Source organism: Lingula anatina, chromosome 8, assembly GCF_051362555.1.
Source record: "Lingula anatina isolate TDL-2025a chromosome 8, LinAna3.0, whole genome shotgun sequence".
In the NCBI taxonomy this organism is placed as follows: Eukaryota; Metazoa; Brachiopoda; class Lingulata; order Lingulida; family Lingulidae; genus Lingula; species Lingula anatina.
Window position 1 is genome coordinate 7,719,222 of NC_141774.1, and position 24,687 is coordinate 7,743,908.

General features: G+C 35.3%; 3 protein-coding genes across 5 annotated transcripts in view; 2 read left to right on the forward strand and 1 right to left on the reverse strand.

Moving 5' to 3' along the window:
- LOC106167248 (peroxisomal acyl-coenzyme A oxidase 1) overlaps window positions 1-9,590 on the forward strand; it is a 23,468-nt gene extending 13,878 nt beyond the window's left edge. For all 3 annotated transcript variants that reach the window (XM_087019147.1, XM_087019146.1, XM_087019148.1), the window contains exons 8-14: window positions 77-239; window positions 934-1,124; window positions 1,731-1,883; window positions 2,296-2,401; window positions 2,822-2,968; window positions 3,520-3,726; window positions 4,076-9,590. In XM_087019147.1, coding sequence (XP_086875273.1) covers window positions 77-239; window positions 934-1,124; window positions 1,731-1,883; window positions 2,296-2,401; window positions 2,822-2,968; window positions 3,520-3,726; window positions 4,076-4,141 — 1,033 coding nt within the window. In that variant the 3' untranslated portion in view covers window positions 4,142-9,590. The remainder of the gene's footprint in view (window positions 1-76; window positions 240-933; window positions 1,125-1,730; window positions 1,884-2,295; window positions 2,402-2,821; window positions 2,969-3,519; window positions 3,727-4,075) is intronic.
- LOC106175853 (ubiquinol-cytochrome-c reductase complex assembly factor 1-like) lies at window positions 9,509-20,451 on the reverse strand. The gene is made up of 9 exons (XM_013558011.2): window positions 20,279-20,451; window positions 18,989-19,135; window positions 18,182-18,307; window positions 17,642-17,705; window positions 16,625-16,682; window positions 13,773-13,893; window positions 12,757-12,843; window positions 12,282-12,395; window positions 9,509-10,728 (listed from the first exon to the last, which is right to left on the reverse strand). Exons 1-9 carry the CDS (start codon window positions 20,327-20,329, stop codon window positions 10,585-10,587), a joined length of 912 nt encoding a protein of 303 aa, XP_013413465.2. The 5' UTR covers window positions 20,330-20,451; the 3' UTR covers window positions 9,509-10,584.
- A 181-nt stretch (window positions 20,452-20,632) lies between these two features.
- LOC106175858 (lipid droplet-associated hydrolase-like) lies at window positions 20,633-24,010 on the forward strand. The gene is made up of 4 exons (XM_013558014.2): window positions 20,633-20,803; window positions 21,296-21,479; window positions 22,257-22,388; window positions 22,896-24,010. The coding sequence occupies exons 1-4, from the start codon at window positions 20,786-20,788 to the stop codon at window positions 23,576-23,578; spliced, it is 1,017 nt and encodes a 338-aa protein (XP_013413468.2). The 5' UTR covers window positions 20,633-20,785; the 3' UTR covers window positions 23,579-24,010.
- Window positions 24,011-24,687: the final 677 nt, after the last annotated feature.

Genomic DNA, 24,687 nt, shown 5'->3' on the forward strand with positions numbered 1-24,687 from the left:
AGAACCAGGTATTGGACTACCAAACTATTATAATTATTTTTATTATTATTATTATTTTTATTATTTTTGAATTCAGAGAACCAGAGCCACAGGTATTGGACTACCAAACCCAGCAACACAAGTTATTTCCCTTGCTGGCCACCAGCTATGCCTACTGGTTTGCTGGTCGTTCCATGAGGGAGACCTACCTGGATATTCAGGGCCAGATCATGGCTGGGGATTTTAAGAGGTTACCAGAGGTATGTGAGACTGGGTTCCCATACCCAGATAGATCCATCTGAATCGGTCTAACTCCCTGCGGAGTCTCACTAAATTGCCATCAACTAAACTGGCTTAAATGTCTGTCACGCCTACCGAATCAGCTATGGTAAAGATAGTTACCCCCTAACAGCTTTACTTGGCGTGACAGACATTTAAGCCGGTTATGTTGATAGCAATTAAGTGAGACTCCCCAGAGAGATAGATCGATCCAAATATCTGTGGGAATGGTCCCTTAACCATTTGACATGCTCCAGTGATTTAGTGTGTAATCAGTGACATGGTTATTCTCAGTTGTATTCAAACCAAAGTGTTATATTTATTATAGTGTTTGAAATTCATGCTTCCTGTGTGCCATCTTTATTGCCACCCCTTAATAAAAATAATTAAACAAATAAAAGAAAGAAGGGGAGAGTAAAGGATTGTGTATTTAACTGCTGCATGGTTCATATTTGTGAAACATGTTTTTCATTATCTCTTGTACAAATGATAGAAAAAAAATTCCGAAGTTTCTAAAGGGATGAAATGAAGGGTAAAAACATCCTGCCTCATCGATGAAAAATGCATTAAAAAAAAAAAATTTTTCTTTTTTTTACTGTCTTTCACATTAATCCTTCAAGTAGTCAATTTTTTACATATTATCTGTATTAGTCTGGTATTTATTTTTCTTTACAGCTTCATGCTCTGTCAGCAGGACTGAAGGCTATGAGCACCTGGGCAACAAATGAAGGTATCGAGACCTGTCGACTGTCGTGCGGTGGCCATGGCTATTCGCATGCCAGTGGACTGCCCAAGATCTATGTGGATGCAACGCCAGCGTGTACCTACGAGGGAGAGAATACGGTGATGATGCTACAGACAGCAAGGTAATAGGCAGTGGCAGATTGAGGGCGTCTTCAGATTTTCAAATTTACATTGATGGGTAACTGATGCTTCTGTCGGAAGATGGTCATAAATAGAGGATGGATCAACAAAAATAATTCAAAGGACGGTCAGAAAATATCTCTGGGTCTGTCTCTGATAGAAATACTATACAACACCATAAAGAAATATAGCACACTCAGACTGTTAATTTTACAATTTATTGTGACGGGTTAAAACTTTCCCCAGAGAGCCATCCAGCCATCCTTTGGATAGCCATTAGCATCAATAGAAAGCCTTAATTTTGAAAGACAGCTGCTCAGCATACAAACTTTTTTGGGATGAAATCCCTGTTAATTGATGACCAAATTACAGATTAATATTTTGCACTTTGTGTACCCCTGTTTCAGGTATAAATTTGGTGATTTGTAAAAACAGTGTATAATCAGCAATGTAAGAATAAAAACAATTGAGTATATTTCTTTTAACTCTTTAATGAAGGCCTGCAGACATACTGGGCAGGGAAAGGACCTGTAATTAGCTCTGACTGTTAAATTATTACTATATTATATCAAATTTTAAATTGAACTGTTTTGAATGTATTGCTTCAGATATTTAATGAAAGCGTGTGGACAAGCAGCCCAGGGGAATGAGTTGCCAGGTTTTGTGGCTTACCTTAATCAGAAAGGAGTGGACAGGTGCATGATTGGGGATGACCTCAGTTTGAACAGTCTGGTCTCTGCATATCAACACAGGGCTAGAAGGTATGATATGTTTTAGGTGTCCTGTCTGGGATTTTCAGGCCAAAACAGTCACTTTCCCTTGGATAAAAGCAATTTTCTAACCTGTTTTTGCTCAACTTATCCCTTCAGTACACTCAGTTTCCCTTTTTTTATTTGTATAAATTCTTAATGCCTTGCCAGATATTTGGACTGCTATTATATCTACCAGTGCAATCAATTGAGGAGGAAATTACCAAGCCAGGTATTTCGATTTGAAGGGTTTTAAGTTTTAAGGGTCTGTTATATATCATCCTTGATTACTCTTTGTTCAACTCCTTCAACCTGTACTGTAAATTGCAACTTATCTACTCATTGCCTATCTACATCATTGAACTTCCTGTTTTACATCTGTATATTTGCCAGTGTTGCTGTCTAAATTCCTATTTGTGTTCAGGTTAATTGGTAAAGCTGCCCTGCAAATGAAGGCCCACATGGAAAGAGGCCAGCCCCAGGAGGTGGCCTGGAACTTGACCTCTGTCCAGTTAGTCCACTGTGCCAAGGTAAGGAATTGAAACGACCTGTCCATCTAGTTAAAATAGGCTTCTGTCCTCTGCAATCAATTTTTTCAAGGCCTATGTATGCCTCCTGTAATTGGTGACCTATTGTAGTGTTGACCTTTTCCCCTAGGCTATTGCCTACTGTAATTGATGACCTAATTTTGTGTTGACCTATCTTTCCAGGCCCATGCGCATTGTAACTGGTACCCTTCTTTTGTGTTGACAAATTTTCCATTCCCAAGTCCATTGTAGCTGGTAAACAAAATTGGGTTTATCTTTTTTTCCTAAGCCCAATTGGGTTTATCTTTTTTTCCTAAGCCCATGACCACTTTTATCTGTGACCTTATTTTATGTTGACCTATTTTTCCAGGCCAATAGTCAGTAAAATAGGTGACCTTATTTTATGTTGACCTATTTTTCCAGGCCCATGTCCAGTGCTATGTGTTGAAGAACTTTGTAGATTCCATTGAACAATATGGCCACCATGAGGATGTTGCCAAGGTGCTGACTCAGCTGTGTCAGCTGTTTGCTGTGGATGGTATCTTGAATAATGCTGGAGACTATTTACAGGTAGGAATGCTGTGGAAAACATGACATTGTATCTGGCTGTTAAGTGGTTGTGAGTTTGTGTGAGAGAGAGAGAGAGTTGGTGTGTGTGTGAGATAGAGAGAGAGAGAGAGAGAAAGAAAGAAAGAGAGAGGGAGAGAGAAAAGAGAGAGAGAGAGTGTGTGTGTGAAAGAGAGAGGAAGAAGATAGGGGAGAGAGTGTTCGTGTAGAAGAGAGAGAGGAGATGGAATGGGAGATGAGAGAGAAAGTGTGTTAGAGAAACAAATGGAGTGTGTGACAACCTGTGTGTGTGTGTGTGAGAGAGAGAGAGAGAGAGAGAGAGAGAGAGAGAAATGTTTAGTGTGTATGTGTGTGTAAACAGATAGTGGGGATGTAGATGAGAGATACATAGAAGAGAAAGACGAGAAAGCATGTTTATGTGTAGAATGTAAGAGAGAGTATAACTCTTTGATAACAATAAGATCAAAATCTTTTGGGTAAAGCTTTGAACATCTTTTGAACATTTACAAAGTAAAATATCAGCACTGCATGACCTCAGTCTATTTCATTCATAGGGTGGCTTCATGTCATATGACCAACTGGACAATATGACCGCCAAATTGCTGGACCTTTTGGCCGCCATCAGGCCAAACGCCGTGGCTCTGGTAGATGCGTTTGACTTCAGCGATCACCTCCTTCAGAGTGTGCTGGGACGCTATGATGGAAACGTCTATGAAAATATGCTAGAATGGGCCAAGTCTTCCCCACTGAATGACACACAGGTATGTTGATATAACGCCAGCCCTAAGTTTCAGAGGTCACGTAGAAAAATCTCTATACTCAGTTTGCCTGTTCCATAGATCGAGAGTCTTCCAGATTTGGGCATTGTATTTGATTTCAGTATGGGTTTTTGTACTTAGCACTCCCCCTCACACACACAAAAAAAAAGAGCTGCAAACTTTTGTCACTTAATTTTTCTGATTTTAATTATCAATTTATTATGTGTGTATTTCATTTTGAATATAATCATTTAGTTCCTTTGTTACTTCTTCCTGTTCATGCATTATTTATATGATGTTTTATGTACGTATATTATTTGTCCACTAGTCACTTTTAATTATTTTTTTTCAGGTTCATGATTCATACTACCAGTACATGCAGCCATTCCTGAAGGAAATGCACAAGTCAAAGTTGTAAGGTTTCTCAGAAAATCCCCCCGTCCTTCCATACATTCCAAGTGGGACTTCCAAGTTGGGGATTAATCCTCAGAGACTTTCTAAGTCACCATTAACAATAAACTAGGTTTAGCCCTTTTCCATTCATTTTGGTGCTTTCCTCAGTGCTTTAGAAGAAGCGCATTACTGTCACAATGAAGAACTTTATTTTTTTTGCTGAGAAAGATGGAGGAGGAAATGAGGCTTAAACAAAAATATTATGATTACTTTAAAAAAAAATGGAATGCTAGTGCAGGTTTTTATTTATCCCGGGATTTTTCTAATGTGAGATCATTTTTAGTCAGCTTTTTTTTAAAGAACTAATGGTTGGATGGGTTGTGAACAATATGGTAAAATTCGTCTGATTTAAGACATGAATTTAAAAGTAAATACACTCACATATAGCTAATTTCAATTTCAAGAAATGTAATAACTTCTTATTGTTTATGTCCCCATACATGTCATAATTATAAAATTCATGGTGCTTGCGAACTACTTCTGATAGTGATTTTTTCTTTCAGATTTGATTCTTTTTACATTGGAGGAGTCACTTTTTAAATGTCACTACAAGATAATGAAATAAAGTAACTATGCAATTGTGTTATAAACAGCAATTCCACTCAGTGGTCTTAATAAGTCAAGGTTGATCATGTCATCAAGGAGTATATTTCATATGAAATTGTGTACAGTCATCGATAATTGGCATCATGTTATGAAACTTACACATTATCATTTTAGTTGTTATGTATATAAGAAGAAATTATAGTTCTGTGGTCTTTTTATTGAATTCCTTTTCACATAAAATCTAAACAAGGTTACTCTTCCTCGAGTGCAACACCTAAGCAAACAAAGCTAGGACTTCAGACTTTATGAAAGACTCCTGGTCAACTGCATTGTTATCCACCTAGCAAGGTCACTTTGCCCAAGCAAGTCAAAACTACGGATTTGAGATTCTTTGTGAAATGGGACCACGTCCTTATCAGGTGAAATGGTTGTGTCAGTTTTAAGTTGTATTGCCTCACAATTTACATGATAATAATAGAATTTATATATATTCTTGATTCAGGGAGGATTTTTTTTTTTTTTTTTTTTTTTTTTTGGCTTAATTGCAAACACCTCGTTTTTGACCAAAAACAAATCAATACATCTTATTGGTTTTAGTAAATTTATGAATTAATTGATAGAGATGAAAGTAGTCCACATTTATCCAGAAATCCAGGTATTTGGGTGTTGTATTATTGCCACCCATACCCACCACAAGCTGTGCACCATGGGCGCTTGCCATTTCTGGATGTTTTTAAAGGTCCACTTCCTCTGTGAATTGTTATTGAAATAAGAACTTTTCAACTGATAAAATGTGGAACAAGAAATGTATATATTTAATTTTTATGTACAGACACAGATGTGTCTGTACATATAGCCATCATCTGCGTCTGTCGTCGCCGTTGCCGTCGCCGTCGTCGCCGTCGCCGTGCACTTTTACCGATAACACGATAAGTGGAAAACTGTTTTTTCTTTTGGCTTGAAACTTACAGAACTGATGAATATTTGTAATACGCAGGTCAAGTTTGAAAATCAGCATGATCGGGTCACTTATAGGGAATTTATGCTGTTTTTTCACTTTTTTCAGCATATATGCAGCACCGATAACACGATAAGTGGAAAACCATTTTACCTTTTGGCTTGAAACTTACAGAACTGATAAATATTCATAATACAGAGGTTAAGTTCGAAAATCAGCATGATCGGGTCACTTATAGGGAATTTATGCTGTTTTTTCACTTTTTTCAGCATGTATGCAGCACCGATAACACGATAAGTGGAAAACCATTTTACCTTTTGGCTTGAAACTTACAGAACTGATGAATATACATAATACGCAGGTCAAGTTTGAAAATCAGCGTGATTGGGTCATTTTTAGTGAATTTAGGCTATTTTTTCTCTTTTTTCAGCATATAAGCAGCACCGATAACACCATAAATGTAAAACCATTTTACCTTTTGGCTTGAAACTTACAGAACTAATGAATATTTATAATACGCAGGTAAAGTTCGAAAATCAGCATGATCGGGCCATTTTTAGGGAAGTTATGCTGTTTTTTCACTTCTTTCAACATATATGCAACGCTAATAACACAATATAAGAAAAACAGATAGGCCAATTGTCATTATACTCACAGGAGTAGTCAGACTAACTAAAATGCAGGTTGAGTTCCAAAATCAGCATAAACGGGCCATTCTTTTAGAAGTTCTGCTGTTTTTTCACATTTCCTCAGATTTAATTGTTAGGCATGTTAACAGTCTCATTATTGAACTAATAAGATACGTAAAAGTGTTTGTTTGACATTTCCTGTATCTTAATAACATTGTTAGTTGATTATGTGAAAATGATGGTAAACTTGTTATTGAGTATTATGTTATAAAGTGTCAAAAATGGAAATAAACAAATATCATTGCAGTTTGTCAGATTCAATCATCTACTATATTCATTATCTCAGAATGGAGGAAATTGGACATTTAACACTGTTCTATTGATATTTTTCCCATCTCATCAATTTTCTTAGTTGATCATATACAAATGGTAGAAAACTGTTTATTTTGTTTTATGTTAAAAAAGTGTTTTAAAAATGGAAGTAAACCCATTGCAGAACAGTGCTGTCTTGTTTCAGCATATATGCAGCACCGATAACACGATAAGTGGAAAACCATTTTACCTTTTCCCTTGAAACTTACAAAACTGATGAATATTCATAATACGCAGGTCAAGTTCGAAAATCAGCATGATCGGGTCATTTTTAGGAGAGTTATGCTGTTTTTCACTTTTTTCACCATATATGCAACACTGATAACATGATAAGTGAAAAATCATTTTACCTTTTGGTTTGAAACTTGCAGAACTTATGAATATTCATATTACGCAGGTCAAGTTCGAAAATCAGCATGATCGGGTCATTTTTAGGGTAGTTATGCTGTTTTTTCACTTTTTTCAGCATATATGCAGCACCGATAACACGATAAGTGGAAAACCATTTTACCTTTTGGTTTCAAACTTAACGAACTGATGAATATTCATAATACGCAGGTCAAGTTTGAAAATCAGTATGATTGGGTCATTTTTAGGGAAGTTATGCTGTTTTTCACTTTTTTCAGCATATATGCAACACTGAAAACATGATAAGTGGAAAACCATTTTACCTTTTGGTTTGAAACTTGCAGAACTAATGAATATTCATAATACGCAGGTCAAGTTTGAAAATCAGCATGATCAGGTCATTTTTAGGGAAGTAATGCTGTTTTTTCACTTTTTTTCAGCATGTATGCAACACCTTTGTGCTATATGATGGTACTGTATGGATAGCAGTTTTTTAAATTGTCCCTTGGGTGATCACTAATTAAATTAAGGTCTATAAAGTCACTTGCCTACTCATTAATTTTCAATTGGCCATTAAATGAGATTACATAAAACACTCCTTGAGATTTCCCTGTAAAGTCCCATAGGTTTAGCTCTCTTAACTGTGTCACAAAATTAGGATTTGGTGATAATTGTGCAGATAAATGGTGTTTAACATTGCAAATAAATTTACAACAAAAAGAATGTGTTATGCCAACATGCTATAGATGAATAACAGTGGTTTATTTTTCTCAAACTTGTTGGGGTTATTAATATCAAGTTAATACAGCTAGATTAAAAGTTTGAATAGCAGCTTTATTGGAATTTTTTACGTTTTATTTAAAATTTTTTTGAAATTATTTTTCAAACACTACATCTTCAAGATGTGATTTTTTACTCCCATCCACCAGAAGTGCTGTGCATTTTCTGTATTTTTGTGTATAATTGTTATTTCTTCAGATTTAATTCTTAGGCATGTTAACAGTCTCATTATGGAACTAATAAGATATGTAAAAGTGTTGTTTTGACATTTTCTGCTTCTTAACAATATTGTTTGTTGATTATAAAAAAATGACGGTAAACCTGTTATAATATTGTGCATTGTGTAATAAAGTATCATAAATGGAAAGGAACTCATCATTGCAGTTTGTCAGATTTAATCATTCACTATGTTCAGCATCTGCAAATGGAGCAAATTGGACATTGAAAATTGTTTTATTGATATTTTTCCTATGTCAACAATTTTCCTAGTTGAACATTTAAAAATGACAGTTTATTGATCATTTTGTTTTAAAAAAGGTGTTGAAAATGGAAAGAAAATCATTTCAGTACAGTTATTTCTTGTTTACATTTTGGCATTTTGAAAGTGTGACTCTGAACTGCCATGGCCTTGAAGACCTTCCCAAATCACATTTTCTGAATATTCATGATACTTTTATTTTTTTATAAAAATTTTTGATGGTAATTATGCTGTTAAGTATTATGTTTTATTGCATGAAAGTTGAAGAAAACCCTATTTTGGACACTGCTGCCAGGATAGTGATTAAGGGAAAACCATGTTACTTACGATACTGAAACTTACTGAAAAGTTTCATAAGACAGAAGTGCGCAGCTTGTGTTTGAAAACCAGTGTGATTGTTTTCTGTTTTGGAGGCAATGCAGGTTTATAGAGTGCTATACTGGCATTTTCAAGTTGTGACTTATCACTCCCATCTGCCAGTAGCCCTGTACTCTTACTTTGTAACATTTTCTGTATTTTGTTAAGTTACAAGAATGATTCTTAGGATTGACATACAGCCAAAAAAAAAAAAAAATTAATTATATATATATATATATATATATATATATATATATATATATATATATATATATATATAGATAGATAGATAGATAGATATTTTTTTAATGAGTTTAAGCAATTTTTTTTTGTGTGTAATTTTCACTGTACCTCATTCTGGCATTTCCAAAGTTTAACTCCTATCAGCCTGACACCTTAGGGACTATTTCCAGACCCTATCACGCTAACTGTGGATCGATCTATCTCCATGGGAATTCTTGCTAAATTGCAATCAATGTAAGTGGCTTAGTTGTCTGTCACGCCTACTGAAACTGGCATGCCAGAATCCTAAGACTCTCAAACTGAAAGCAATTTATTGAGAAACCCCTTGGAGTTGGATTGATCCTGTTAGATTGATCTAGGTATGGGAACTTAGTCTAATGCTTGATACACATTTTACTTTCATCCTAATCCAATGTTATGCAGAATAAGAATTTGATGTTGGCTATGCAGTTACAGTAAGCATAATACATTAGTTTATCAGAATTGACAGTATCCTATTTCCTGCGTTTTTATTTTCTGGTTTTTGTCTGTACATTTGACAGCTTTGCTGCCTTGTTTATGCAAAGTGCTCAGCAATGTGATGATAAAAATTTTAAATTTCATGAAAACTAGATAACTGTATCAAAATTGCCCATCATATTTATTTGATCCGGAATTGTTATTTATGTGATGTGAAATAAATATATGACATGAAAAATGAAAACATTCTTTGACTCTCTCTATTTACCAACGCAATAATAAACAAAAATTGAAAGAAAAACCTTAAGGTATACACGCTTTTCCCTGACCTTCAATTTGTAATACCATGCAACAATGACCATGACTTCAAAATGTGTATTCTTTAATGAAACCCAGGAAACTGTTACATCTTAATGGGATAGCAACTCTTCGTAAGAGATCCATGTCACATAAATGCATAGTAAATGACAGAAATATAATAAATTATCTTTTTACCACCAAAACAGCAGTTTTCACAACTATTGTGAAATCTTTTCTTGCCATCAGACCATGTGATCTCCATAGACTGCTACCTGCTGTAATAATCTCTTAAGTCGAATTTAATTATCTCTTCAGAGATTATTGCAAAAAAAAAATTAACATTTTAGAAAAAACAGGGACTAACTTTGAATGTCAGAATGGATTCGTTAACCAGTGGTTAGTTTGGGATGATTCTTATTTTAGGCTTTCAATTCCACCTGTGGTTTAAGCAAAACACCTAGGCCCAGTCTAATAAAGGACTTTAAGCACTAACCAGCCGGGTAGTTAATAGACGTTTAAATATTTTGTCCAGTTAAACACTGGCCACTTAACTCACAGGCTGTTTAAAAACTGTTTATGAAACACATTTTTAACTATTGTTTAGTAAACAGGTGTTAGGAGAATTTATCCAGTGGTTAGTGCTAAAAGTCCTTTATGAAACTGGGCCCTGTATGTTAACCAGGCTTGGAAGAATCCTGGGCTAAAAAAGGAAGTCTCTTCAAACCCAAACATGCCCTTTTGTTTTTTTTTTTTTCAAAAAAAAAAAAAAAAAGTTATCATTATGAGCAATAAATGTTTCAATTAAGAGACAAAATATGCTGCCTCTTTCACAACGTGTATTGTTACTGTAACAGAAATAAACAAAAATTCTTGCTGAAAAAGGAGTGTGGTGTGTCGTCATGGCAACATAACATTGTCCAGCTAGTTTTCTAGTATTTTCATGAATCATTTACATCGAAGGGCATTTTTCTCCAGACGTGTATTGCTTTTGCAGTGTCTGCTGAATCATTCTTTAACCTTGCAAATGTCACGCATCCTTTCCCGAGAATTTGTTCAGAAGACGTGTTGTCTAAGTGGTAAATCTGAAATATCAAAAGCATATTTATTAAATTTAGTAACACGCCTGGGTTCCCATGCCTAAATCGATCCAGCAGGATCAGTCTAGGTCTATGGGGATTCATGCTAAATTCCAACCAACTTCAGCAGTTTTAATGTGTGTCATGCCTACCATATCAGCTAGGGGTAATTAACTTTCGTGAAACTTATTTTCTCCTTATGTAAAACTTCAATCTGTTCATATCCCATGAAAGAATTGGGGAGGGTGGGGGGGTTGACAAAATAAATTTTACTTTTTTGATGTTACTGTCAAGTACATACATGGCAAAAAAAAAACAATAATAATAAATAAAAAATAAAATAAGTCACTGCCTAACATTTAAAAGCATTATTTGATTTTGTATGTTTTTTTAAAAATCCATGCATTACACAGCCATGAGACTGCCATCACTAGTGCACCCGACTTGGTCTTATAGTGCAATTTCTGATCACAAACAATCTTACATGGTCTTAAACCATAAGTTATACCATTACCGGACCGAATTCCAATTAAATTGTAATGCAATTGTCTCTTCTCACATGTTCTCCTATTGTGAACAGAGGTGTCCTCCACTGAGAGGGGAGGAAGTCACTTGACCACTTATGTAGATGTTAGATCATTTTTGATCTTAAAAGCAGACTCAGTCCAGCTTAAAGGAATATAACTCTTCGTATAAGATCGATATTTCACAATAAAAACATTGTGAACAACTCATAAAAATATAATATATTCTGTTGTACCACAATAAAGGCAGTTAAAGCTGTTATTCTGATATCTGAGCTTGTCTTTAGACCACATGACCTCCATTGATGGCTATACTCTGTTATAATCTCTTAAGAGATTTTAACAAAAAAAAAAAAAAACTTTTTAGAAAAAAAACAGGGACTAACTTTGAATGTAAATATGGATTCATTAACCACTGGTAAGTATGGGAAAATTGTTGTTTACTCCAGGAAAATTCATTTTTTGGCCAAAACGAAGAGTTATTATCCCTTTAAGACTAGTGTGGTAATGATTAGGATCATGTAAGATCATTTGTGATCTAAAATTGCACTCTATTATTATTAAGACAAAATCAAGTGCACTAGTGCATTTAGTGCAAAAGTCTGAAAATATGACCTGAGGTCTAAGGGACCATACAGAGCAATGATATTTTGGCTCCCAAAAAATCGGAAATCCTCCGATAGTCAGAAAAATCTCATCCTTCTAAATTATATCTTCTTCTGAATCAATGAGCATTTCCATTAAATTTTATCCAATAGTGCCCTTACTTATTTAAACAAAATTTGTCTCATATCTGGTACTGTCATGCTGTACAAGTAAAATCACGTTAACTCTCTTCAAAAGGGTCTTATTGAATAATAACTGAAAAGGCAAAAAATTTTTTTTCTCTCTTCAAATATAACTCACTTTTTTCCACCATCTTTACATAAAAATCTCATTCCCTTCAAAACTAATGCACCTTCATGAAAAGAAGCTTAATTAATATTCAATTTTATACCTGCATTCAAAAACTCAAAAGACACTGAAAAAACCCACCTGTTTTCTGACATATTCCACCATGGAAGCTAAGTGTTCTGGTTCTTTAGGTTTAACATGAAACACATGCCTCCATATTGCCCCCGCCAGGCACTTGTCATCACTCAACATACCCTGAAAAGGGCATGATAATATTTTACAGGGGCAGATCCAGAGATTTTTTCTAACAGCCTTCAAAAGTATCTTAAAGTTCAAGTGGGTAAGCCATATTTAATTTGCAGATCTGTTAGTTCACTGTTCTAAATGCGCACATCGTTATTCTATGGACTGTTATCCTGATGACAGCCGGCTTTTTCAACAATATCAGAGTCCAAGAAGCAAGCAGTACTTCTTAGTAGTCTGAGAAACATCGCTACATTCAGTCCATATGAGAACAATTATATGTAGTGGATGGTGTTATCCATAGGACAACACTATTCGGTGTTGATGTCAGATGAAACTGGGTGCAGTATTTCTTTTTTTTTATTACATTTACCTCGTCCATCCCTAGCAACATGTGCTGAAACAGGCCCCAGAAGTGTTCCTTGGCTTCATCCCTCTCTGCCAAGGTAATTATCTCTCTCTGAAATGTATTGGTCAATATTTTCAATACCACTACGACTGGGTTCCCATGCCTAGATCGATCTAACTGGATCAACCCATCTCCAAGGGGTTTCCGCTAAATTGTTAGTTATATGTCTGGCACATCAACTGAAGCTGCCAAACTATAGTTAATTACCCTCTAACAGCTTCAGTGGGCGTGCGAGACATCTAAGCCACAGAAGTTGATAGCAATTTAGTAAGAACCCCCTTGGAGATAGATCGATTCAAAGTTAGTACCATAGTCTCTGGGAACGGCCTCTGAGCGCATTCAGAACGGACGATCTGCAGAATAACTGATTGGCAGACTAAACATGGCCAACCCCAGTTCAAAAGCAATGCTGCTAATTCCATGATGGCCTAGCTCCTCACACGCACCATTTTACATGTTAAATCTCAGCTCTGAGGTTTAATTGCTAGGTCCCTGCAGTGACGGAGCATGTGGAGGCGGAGAGAGACTATTACGGAATATGTGGCATTGCTTTAAAAGTGGGGTCGGCCATTTTTAGTCGACAGATCAGTTAGTCTCTGTTCTGAATGCATCCTATTTTAATAAATCATGGAGAAATGGGAATGAACCACCCTACTAGCTTGAACTGTACATTATTTCCAACTCATGCAACTTTTTCTTAATAATGAAAATTAAGTTTTTATTTTGCTTTGAAAATGTTTAATTTATTTCTAAAATTATATTATTATTTTGACTAAAACAAGTTAAATTTTTTCTAACGCATAAAATGAACCTTTTATCTCAAATATCTAAATTCATGCAACTGTGACTATAAGTTCATTGATTTGCATGACTAAGGGTATTCAAAACATGAAAACTAATGAAGTTGAACAGCAGTACAGTACTTTTTACAGAACAAAAAAAAAAATAATAATAATAACAATGACAAAACTCCAACTTACACCTAAAGCTTTCAGTCTATTTTCCACATCCTCCATGAAGAGTTCACCAAAGTTCTCTTTGTATGTCTTGACATTATAATTGAGATCTTCTCCTGGACGATTTATTCGGACTGCCAATAGCCTGGAAAAAGCATAAAATATTTCACACTTTCACCAACACAAATGTCATGTCACAAGAACCAGTATGTCATGTCATGTCATGTAATGTTGTGTCATGTCACAACAACCAGTATGCCATGTCATGTAATGTCATGACGTCATAACAACCAGTATGTCATGTCATATAATGCAATGTTTCCCCTGCACTTAAATGAGCGAGGCGCCCGCCTCGATGATATTTGCAAGCGCCTCGCTGAAATTTGTCAAAAGCACCGCCTCGCTGGACTATATGGAACAACAAAGTATATTTTCACTCATGCTAACTGAAAATTATATTTATTTCTAAGCAAATATGGCATTTTCTGTTTACATACGTAATCCCATGCTTCTGAGCACTTGATTTAGTAGTAACGGAAAGACGCATGCGCGTATGCCTAAAAATAACCAGCAGTTACTATCTCCCTGTGAGTGCCTCGTTTTCGCAGTTCTGTGCCTTATTTGAAGTATAAGAAACAGAACGAAACGAGGCAACTGTTCTTGACACCATTTAATCACGTGTCAAGAATACACTTTCTCTATCACTTCATGTTCCGAAATTCAGACCGCCTGTTGTTTGTTTTTATAGTTTACGAATATTCACTGATAAAAAAGGAGCAAATAAAATGGACTTCGTTGATTTTATAAACTTGGAGAAGATTTTCTATTGATTTACGGGTGAGTTTTGTGAAAGCAGTAGCGTTGTAAAACTGGGTCACGTCAGTATTTCGCGTGGAAACCTATGCATTGTATATGAATTTCCATGACTGAATAGAACCATATAAATGAATAAACGAAGAACTAAAATTGATGATAAGTGTGATTTTCATCTCTTTAATTCCGAAGAATTCATTTAACGGTGTTTGAAGTTGATTATAAATTACATCTCAAACTACGTATAACTAGTAGCGGGAGTCGCTTTGCGCTGAACGACAAGAGAGAGAACTTTTGCGGCAGTTTTATATTAGGATGAAGCGCTCCCACACGCAAAGTCAATTGACCAGTTACTTTCGCAAGAATGTGAAAACGGTAAAAACAACATATTTTATTAACTTTTTGGTCAATTTAAAAATAATTCAATGTAGTAAGCCCTTTTTCTCGTTTCTTGTAAGTATTAAATTAGTTAACTTTTTTTTTTTTGAAAGTATTAACTTTTTTTTTTTTTTGAAAGAGTATGTTCTATAAACTGAAAAGGACTAAACATAGTGAATGCACAGACTGGAAAATAAATTTTGTCCAAACCTTTGTTATGTCATTACTGAATTTACTCCTCAAAACATCTAAAACAAGACAATTCAGTGCCACATAAAATGTAAAAAAATCAGTTCTAAATACCCTAAAATGCACCAAATTGCACCTCGATTTAAAAAATTTTCCGGGGGGGCATGCCCCCGGACCCCCCTAGTATTGCTGGGATCGCGGACTGCCTACCACCTCGCAGAGCTTGAAAGCCAGGGGAAACACTGTAATGTCATGCCACAACCACCATAATTGTCATGTGACAGTGACACACAGAGTCACAATGTGTAATGTGTCAAAACTGCAAAACTGTCAAGTCAAGAGGAAAGCTATTGCCATGCCACAGCTTAAATGCATGTCATGGTCACAACCGATACACAGGTCAGAACACAACAAATATAATTTCACAGCTGTCATGTTCAAACTGGCATTTTGTCATGTCAAAACTATAATGTCAATAGTAATGCAATCATCATGCAACAACTGACACTGTGACAATAAGTCACATTTGCCACAACTGACACAATAGTTCAACATGTCATGCCTGAACTGACACAATGGTCACATCATGCCACAACTGACACAATGGTCACATCATGCCATAACTGACACAATGGTCACATATCATGCCACACCTAACAAAATGGTCACATGTCATGCCACAACTGACACAAATTCAATGGTCACATTTGTCATGCCACAAATGACACAATGGTCACATGTCATGCCACAACTGACACAATTATCATGGCACTACTGATACATACGTCATGGCACAACCGACAAATGCAACTGTTACAGTACCTGTCATGCCACAACTGTGATTTGATAACTGACAAATCATCTACTGTGTTTTCTGTCTCTTGCCATTTTAAACATTTAAGGGATTACTCATTGCATTCAAACATCATTTCAACAAAATATTAAGGTTTTCTTGTTTCAAAATATGCAATGCTTCACATCAGAAAAACATTTCAATTTTATGGCTTAGAATTATACAATTTGATGCAGTAAAATATGATAACTAGCAACATATTTAAACATTTTAACACTGTCGCTTGACTGATTTTCAACCTACTGAATTTTAAACTTTCTGAGATACTTAAAGGGACAATAACTCTTCGTATGAAATCTATATTTCACAATAAAAACATTGTGAATAACTCACAGAAATATAATATATTCTGTTTTACGACGAAAACAGCAGTTGTAGCTATTATTCTGATATCTGAGCTTGTCTTCAGATCACGTGACCTCCATTGATGGCTATACTCTGTTATAATCTCTTAAGAGATTTTAACAAAAAACCAAACTTTTTAGAAAAAAACCAGGGACTAACTTTGAATGTAAAAATGGATTCATTAACCATTGGTAAGTATGGGAAAATTGTTGTTTACTCCAGGAAAATTCATTTTTGGCCAAAACGAAGAGTTATTAACCCTTTAAAAAAATGCAGCTGATTGCCAACCTTCACCTACCACATGTGCAGCATTGTGAGAGTTGCCCAGGTCTCGAATGAATCTTCCAGGTCAAATTCTGAAAGCAAAAAGTGAATCCAAAATCTTTCTGAGGCTGCTTTCTATGACTTTTAGAGTGCATTCCCAGAGATTTATATCGATCCGTCCGAATCGACCAAACTCCCTAGGGGTTCATGCTAAATTGCAGTCAGCTGAGCGCGTAGGACAGTTAATTATCCCCTTACAGCTTTTAGTAGGCGGGACAGACGCTTAAGCCGTCTAAGCTGACAGTAATCTAGTGAGACTCCCCACAGGGATAGATCGATGTAAAATCTATGGGAATGGGGTCTTAGCCTGTTACGAAATTAAACGGTGAAAAAATGAACACAGTGTGAGATGCAAACACTGGTCTCACGGTAAAAATAAAGTTATTTTTCTTCAATCAACAGCTTAATATTATAATAGTTTACTTCCAATACAGTTTGAATCGAAGGCCCCATTTAGAATAGGGTACTAACTAGTCAGAGGGTCAAATATTCTGTATCTATTCAGGGTCTATTGGCAGATTACAAGGCAAGCTTTGTAGTGGGTCACCATATTTGACTAGTTAGTCCCCTATTCTGACTGGAGCCTAACCAAACATCTTCATACATCTCACAGTACATTTGAAAATGACTCATTAAAAAAAAATTAATTTAAATGTTAAAATGTCAAATTGCAGGTCCCAGTAACTGCTCTGGGACTGCTCTGTGTCAGTGACTCCTTAGGGCCTGTTCCCAATGAAAGCAAATTGTTCTGGATCCAACTCTGTGGGGGTCTCTCGCCGATTGCAATCAGTTTAACAGATTAACGCATTTCCTGTGACTACCAACATATTCATATAATCACCAGCTTACTGTATTCTACTCAATGCCTGCAGGAGACATGACAATCTGTGAAACTGATTGCTTTCAGCGAGATTCCCCATGGAATTGGATCAATCTACGTACTAGACAGATAGTTTCAATGGGAATAAGCCCTTAGTAGAGAGGGACATACCCTGTAAGAAATCTTCATATTCCCATAGCTCAGCACAGCAAGAGTACGCCCTCAACATGACCTTCTGAAACACCAAAAATTTAATGCCAATACAAATATTGATAGCTGATTTAGTGAGTTTAATTTTCACTTAAATCTGTGTTTTATTCTTTTTTTATCACAAATTTCAACACTAATTTATCCATAAAATAATTAACACGAGTTGTGTAAAAATATAAATAAAAAGGTACAACTTTTCCCAAGATAAGTTAAACAGGAAGTGGTTGATATATGTGCTTTAAAAAAGTAAAAAAAAGTGTGTTTTTGTAATAATCTCTTAAGGGATCTTATTAAGGAGGGTAGACATCTTTGTAGGTCCATATGGTTGGATGGCAAGCATACACTTCAGATTTGTTGAAATAAACATCGTTTTAGTGGTAAAATGAAATTTATTATATTTGAATGTTTTGTGTACAATGTCTTAATTAGGGAACTTTGAATCTCATATGAACAGTTGTTAAATCTTTAATAATATTTTTAAAACATGAATCATCTCCTTACCTTGATATCTGACCTATCTAACAGTTTATGAACACCTGTAAACTGTACAATTGTGTTTCTTTCAGTAATTGGAGTGACTATGATTCTGAATTCTTGTGGCACCACAGTCGTTGAACTTTTATATCTCTGAAAAAAAAATGTTTTTATAAAGAAGGACACTTAACCATAGTCTTCAATACAACATATGAATATTTAACATGTATCCAAGTACAAAACCAGTGCTAGTATATTTTCCACTTAACAAAAGTATATTTCACAGATACCTAAGAAAATCTGAGGTATGGCTGCCTCAAAACTTCATACAGAAGTAACTCAATATATTTTCTTGTATGTAGATGCCATTTTTGGGGGAGGGGTGGGCACTGGGCCCAGCTGGAGGGCAGAGATCGCACTCTGACTTAGCTTTACATCCATATTTATTTTGCACCACAAACATTCACACAAAAAAAAAAAAATAATAAAATAAAATTTATAACGACTGTTCTGTCTTTTGATCCCAGTAGTGGCAAGCTTACTGTATCAGCTAGAAAGTTAAATAGATGAAAACTTCAAACTTAGAAATAAAAATTCCACATTATATCACCTTTACATAACTACACTTTAAAAAAACTATAAGAATGAAAAGGTTTTTTAAAACATTGTAGCCAAAAGGTTGAAATTGTACAGATAAATGAGTTTGAATAAATAAATAAATAAATAAAAACATGATTACAGTACTAGTAACACTGAAAGAAATTTTCATTATATAGTACTACTGGTAATTAGATATACAAAAACTGAATTTTACTTTTTTTCTGTATTTCATACCTTGGTTGGTAGATATTGTCTAGAACTGCACATGTATCCTCTTAAACTGTTATTTACTGTGTAACTCTGAGGTAGCCGCTTGGTTGTGGTAGTTGCCATGGCAGCCTGACGTGTTAATAGACACTGTTGACACTTCTGCAGGGTGGACTGGCGAAAAGAGAGAAAAAATTAGTTTGCTCATGAAAGAAAACTTGTTTTGCACTACGTGAGCACCTACTGTGCATGTCTGAGTGTACATGCAATATGTATACCCGTTTAAACTTTAAGTAGTTAGAGATACAAATATCAGTCCATGTACAACTCTTAATGGGGGTGTCTCGATAGTCCAAAGGGTCATTGGTCTGAAAAGTGGTAACATTTTCATCGATTTTTAAATCAAGGGCTCATTGGTCCTAAGGTTCTATAGTGAACGTTCAGACCAATGAACCTTCGGACTATTGAACCTTCAGCCTACAGCCCCTTCTTTGTAATTAAGTGACATATACCAGGCCCGTAGCCAGCAATTTCAAAAGGGGTTTTTTATTTTTTTGAAAAAGTGGACCTTTTCTGATAAAAACTTAATGTACCTAGATCAAATTTTACCGAGAGTGGACCTTTTCCCAGCAAAAGGGGCGGTTCTTTCGAACCCCCCCAACCCCCCTGGCTACAGGCCTGTATACTGTCACTACAGATTTTATGATTTTTGGTACTAGTGCAGCATCATCCCCCCCAACTCAAACCCTAAAACTCACTCATTTGTAACGTCTATCCAAATTAAGTTTTTCATTGTGTGGTTACTTTAATCGGTGTATCTGCTCATTAAATAAATTAGTTTGGAAATATTCTAATTTTTAATATATTTTTATTAATCCTTTTATTAGGTTCTTTGCATGACCAATGAGATTACTAGTACAACATATTTTCACACCAGCCATGGCTACTCAATACTAACAATGTAGATATCATTAAACACTGCTAAATTAGCATATTAATTGCCGAACTACTGGTACATGTACTAATAAATTATAATTTAACAGAGGAGGCAACTCAAAAATTAATTCTGAAAAGATAATGAAAATCAAACAGATATATTGTGGGGAAAATCCTTAAATTTTTTATTCATAACACATAACACAGTTACAAGCCCAACACTTTACTCGGTACATATGCACAATACATTCAACTACAAGTACATGCATGTACCCCTGTAATGGTATTAGCAGTGCATGTGCATGTTGTTCAGCCGGTAGTGTGTTGCCTGCAAATTTTTACGTTCCCTACACGTGTATATTCCGGTGGGTTAAAATTTACCTGAGTCGTCCGCCCTACTGTGAATGCTTGCATTACACCACTTCTCAGCATATTTCACGACAAACCCCACTAACAATTGGAAACTTTTACAGACTTCGTTCTTTTCTCTCACAGTTTGAGTTACACAAGAGAAAGCTTCACACGTTATGTCACTTTGCTTAGGACGAAAAAAAAACACAGGTTTCCATTCTTCCTCATTTCGTATTTACATTTGCCATATTCCTAGAATTCTTTCTTTGTTAACCAATAATAATTCTCAAAACATGTAAAACTTTCGTTTGAGATAGAAATTAACTCAAAATTTAGATTGAATTATTTTTGTTGTAAGCGAATTTTGTTGCATTGTGGGTAGTATCCAATATGTCTGCGCCCATGAAAGATCGTCCGCTTAAATCGCGTTATCGGTTACAGGGTCGTGCGGGTCAATCTTCATGTCGTGCTGATCATTAAACTCGGGTCAATGTACCAAAGGTTACTGAACAAAATACACGGGGCGGTGAGGATTACATGTTCAACCGTCTGAAGGTAAATTTCATCAAAAAAATCAATTTAAATCATTGCACCATCGTGCTGAGTAACTTGTTGAATTCACAAGTGATGTGTCCTGTCAAAATTCAGGTTTTACTAGGTACAGTGCACGAGTATGTACTTTGACAAAATAGGCAATGGTATTCTTACGTCTCATATGCGAATTCTACTCATAACTGCCATACAGAATGCAACATTGTTCCAAATCAATTGGCGATCTAAAATAATTATTTGTATATTGATGCCCAAACTCATATTTGACAGGTACAAGTACACCGTTTATGATGACTTAAAATCAAGGTATCAGTTGTGTGCACATAAAAAAATAACGAGTATTGATTTTTTTTTTTTTTTTCAGTGTGGGACAAAGGTTAAACAAAGGACACAAATTGACATTAATTTTTACAGAATATGTATACTTGGTGAAAAATAGTTTAGTTTTTACATGCTATAAGATTGAGTCATTTTTGACTGACTTTTATGTTACAGGTAAGAGTAGGTGCATGCATCAACCTGTGCCATAGATCCAAAATGGAGAAAGTACAGCACCGTTCATATATGCAGTCACAGTTTTTAACTCTCCATGGTGTTCCCACACATGTGCTGAAGTGTGGAGATGTCAAGAAAGGAAATCCGTCTGGAAACAAGCCTTTTTTGGCTGTGATAATACCTGGTGTGTAGACTGGATCCTTTATCCGTATCGTATCGTATCGTATCGTATCATATTGTATAGTATGGTATCGTATCCTCATTATCTTATACCAGTTCTGTAGATGACACCACTATACTGCAGCCCCAACTGTAGGTGTCTCTAAAATAAGTAAGTTAACTTACTAACTTAGATAATTCACAAAAAAAAAAACTTTTAAAACATACATATATATATATATATATTTATTTATATCGTTTTTGAAATATATCTTGTTCAATGAGTTTTAAGAATTAGACTCCAACATTTTTCACAATTGTGCTATGGTCATAAAGAGAAAGGTTTATGCTAAGTAGTAACATTTTATTATTAGTTCTAATACAACACAGTTTCTGCAAGATTACTGTCTTTTTTTCCACCAAGAGTTGGAATTTTAAGTCAATGTTTAAATTGATTATGAAGACATCAGTGAGGGTTTATTGCATACTGTGTAAAGGCCTTGTACCTCAATGCTTTTAGTTTATACCATTATGCTGATTGTATTGAATTCATTTTGACAATCAGTTTCTAGGTTGGTAAAAATCTATGCCTCAATACCATTGTGCTGGGTGTGCTGGTTTTTCTTCTCTAACACAATCAGTTTCCGACGGGTTAAAATTTAGCACCAGTGCTCAGTACTATTGTGCTCTGGTCTTCTCTAACACAATTGATTCCAGGCAGGTTGAAATCTGTGCCATCAATGATATTAAATGCCATTGTGCTAGATGTGCTCATTGTCTTCTCTAACACAATCCATTCCAGGCAACCCAGGAATTGCAGGCTACTATGAGGAGTTTATGGACAAACTTTACACCCTGAGTAACAAGAGACTGCCTGTGTGGGCTGTGTCACATGCAGGGCACGTAAAGATTCCTAAAGAATTGGAGATTCAGGGTAATCATGCTCGTGTTTTCTATAAATTTGCAAAAAAAAAAGAAAAAGAAAAAAATGGTATTGAAGTTACTACTTTCTCAAATTCCGTTGGTTCAAGTTTCAAGATTTTTCCCAAATACAGGTTTTTCAGTCTTCAGTTGGATCTTTTTTATATATTGATCTTTTTTTATTTATGGACTTACTGTATTGAGAAAATTCAAGCTATGTTTTCCAGATTTTCAGTTTTAAAAACCTTCACCCATGAAATTCTATTGAGATGTATGATTACATCTGTTCATATAAAATGTTGTTATGGATACACTCTTTACAAAGGACATGTTTATTGATGTACAGAATCTGATTTGGTTTTTATTTTCAATTTTCCCATCATATCTTTTAAAATAATTGCAAGAATTTTATTTATATCACCCAATTTTAAGTTATAAGATTAAAATGTTTATCATATTTATTTTTCTCAATTATTGAATATTTATTATTTGTAAAATATGATGTTCTTTTTGATTTCAGCCTCCAGTCATGATCCTTTCAACCTTGAGGGTCAAATTCAACACAAGATGGACTTTCTCAGGAACCACGTACCCAAAGATGTAAACATAATTTTGATTGGTCATTCCATAGGCTGTTACATCATTCTCCAACTCATGAACAGACTGCCCGATTTAAACATACACCGCGCCATCATGCTATTCCCAACAATAGAGCGAATGGCTCTGTCACCTCAGGGACGTATTGCAACACCATTCCTACGCTATTTTCGCTGGATTGCTCGTGGGGCTGCTTATTTCCTGTCCTTCCTTCCCCAAAACCTTCAGCGAAAGCTAATAACTTGGCACCTAGCAGATGACAACCTTCCAGAATGTGCAATCGAATCTAGTTTGAATTTAGTGGACCATTTTTGTCTTGGGAACGTAATGTACATGGCCAACACCGAAATGAACGAGGTCACTGACCTACATGTGGACATCATCCGTGCTCACCTGAAGAAACTCACCTTCTATATGGGATTGACGGATGCATGGTGCCCTGTGGAGTACTATGAGGGAATGAAAGAGAGGTTTCCAGACGGAGACATTAAATTGTGCCAAGTTGGCTATGAGCATGCCTTTGTTCTCACAGCTAGTGAGCCAGTCGCTCAGTTAACATGGAGTTGGTTGGAAAAAGATGTTTCAGAGAAAATAGATGCAGATTAACAGAGCTATTCTTTAATACCATTGTGGTGGATGTGTTCATTGTCTTCTCTGACACAATCCAGTCCAGGCATCCTGGGGCTATTATGAGGATTTTTTAACACATTGATGCAGATTTACAGAGATTTCTACATAGACTAAAGGAGTATTTTGCAATATGATGACTTAGCTACCCAGTAACGCATCAAATTCTGTAACAGCAGAATTAAAATAAATTTATTTTCAGTGTTCATATTAACAGTGCACTCAAATAGCATGAATTCATCATTTACAGAAAAAGAAATATGTTCTTTAAAATTCATTTTTTTTCTTTTTTTGGGAATTTAAGCCAAATGATTTTCTTCAAGAAAAACATTTGCTTCCAAGGTATTCATTTATACTGGAGATACCAGTACAGTACATTGTACTTCTCTGCCAATGAACTACTAAAATGTGTTTGTCAGTATCTTAAAGATTTCCAGCCCTTAGCAAAATGAAAAGTTTGCCAAACTATTGCAGCAAATATGGTGCAAACTAAAGCGGTTTTCAAGAAAAATTGGCATTGCTGCTAATTTGCAGCAAGTTTGCAAGAAAAAAGAATATATTGAGTTTGCAGCAGGCTTGCAAGAAAGTATGTATGTTCTAGCAAACCTGCGGCAAATTAGCAGCTAATTTGCCAGAACATCCAAGTTTGCAGTAACTTTGCAAGATATTTGCAAATTTGCAGCATATTTGAGAGAGTTTGCGGCAGGGCTGACATTTTGCTAAGAGATTACAGACTATCGATAAACTATACATCTTGATTTAAGAAGGGTCTTAGCGAGCAAAGGTAACTCTGATGTCATAATCTGAGTGATAATACTAAAGGTACTTAAGTCACCTCTCTCTCAAAATTCACAATTATATACGTGAATAAATGAAATCTAAAAGTTTGGACTTAATTACTGGTGAAGACTACAGTGCTCAAAGATAGGATCTTTCTGTTTTCATATATACCATATTTCATATATGTCAAAGTAAAGAGCACTGTGCACTTAAATACATCTATTTACATCATAATTTCTCGATCTAGGAATCATTTTTTTTTTTACTTTATCATAATTCATACGTAATGGTGGGATAACGTTTAAAAT

Coding starts and splice junctions, on each gene's coding strand:
- LOC106175853 (XM_013558011.2), bottom strand. CDS start 20,329: ATGCTGAGAAGTGGTGTAATGCAAGCATTCACAGTAGGGCGGACGACT. Junction 18,308..18,988: donor GACAATATCTACCAACCAAG/GTATGAAATACA, acceptor TTTTTTTTTCAG/AGATATAAAAGTTCAACGAC. Junction 12,396..12,756: donor TGTTGCTAGGGATGGACGAG/GTAAATGTAATA, acceptor TGCCCTTTTCAG/GGTATGTTGAGTGATGACAA.
- LOC106175858 (XM_013558014.2), top strand. Junction 21,480..22,256: donor TTTGGCTGTGATAATACCTG/GTGTGTAGACTG, acceptor AATCCATTCCAG/GCAACCCAGGAATTGCAGGC. Junction 22,389..22,895: donor TAAAGAATTGGAGATTCAGG/GTAATCATGCTC, acceptor TTTTGATTTCAG/CCTCCAGTCATGATCCTTTC.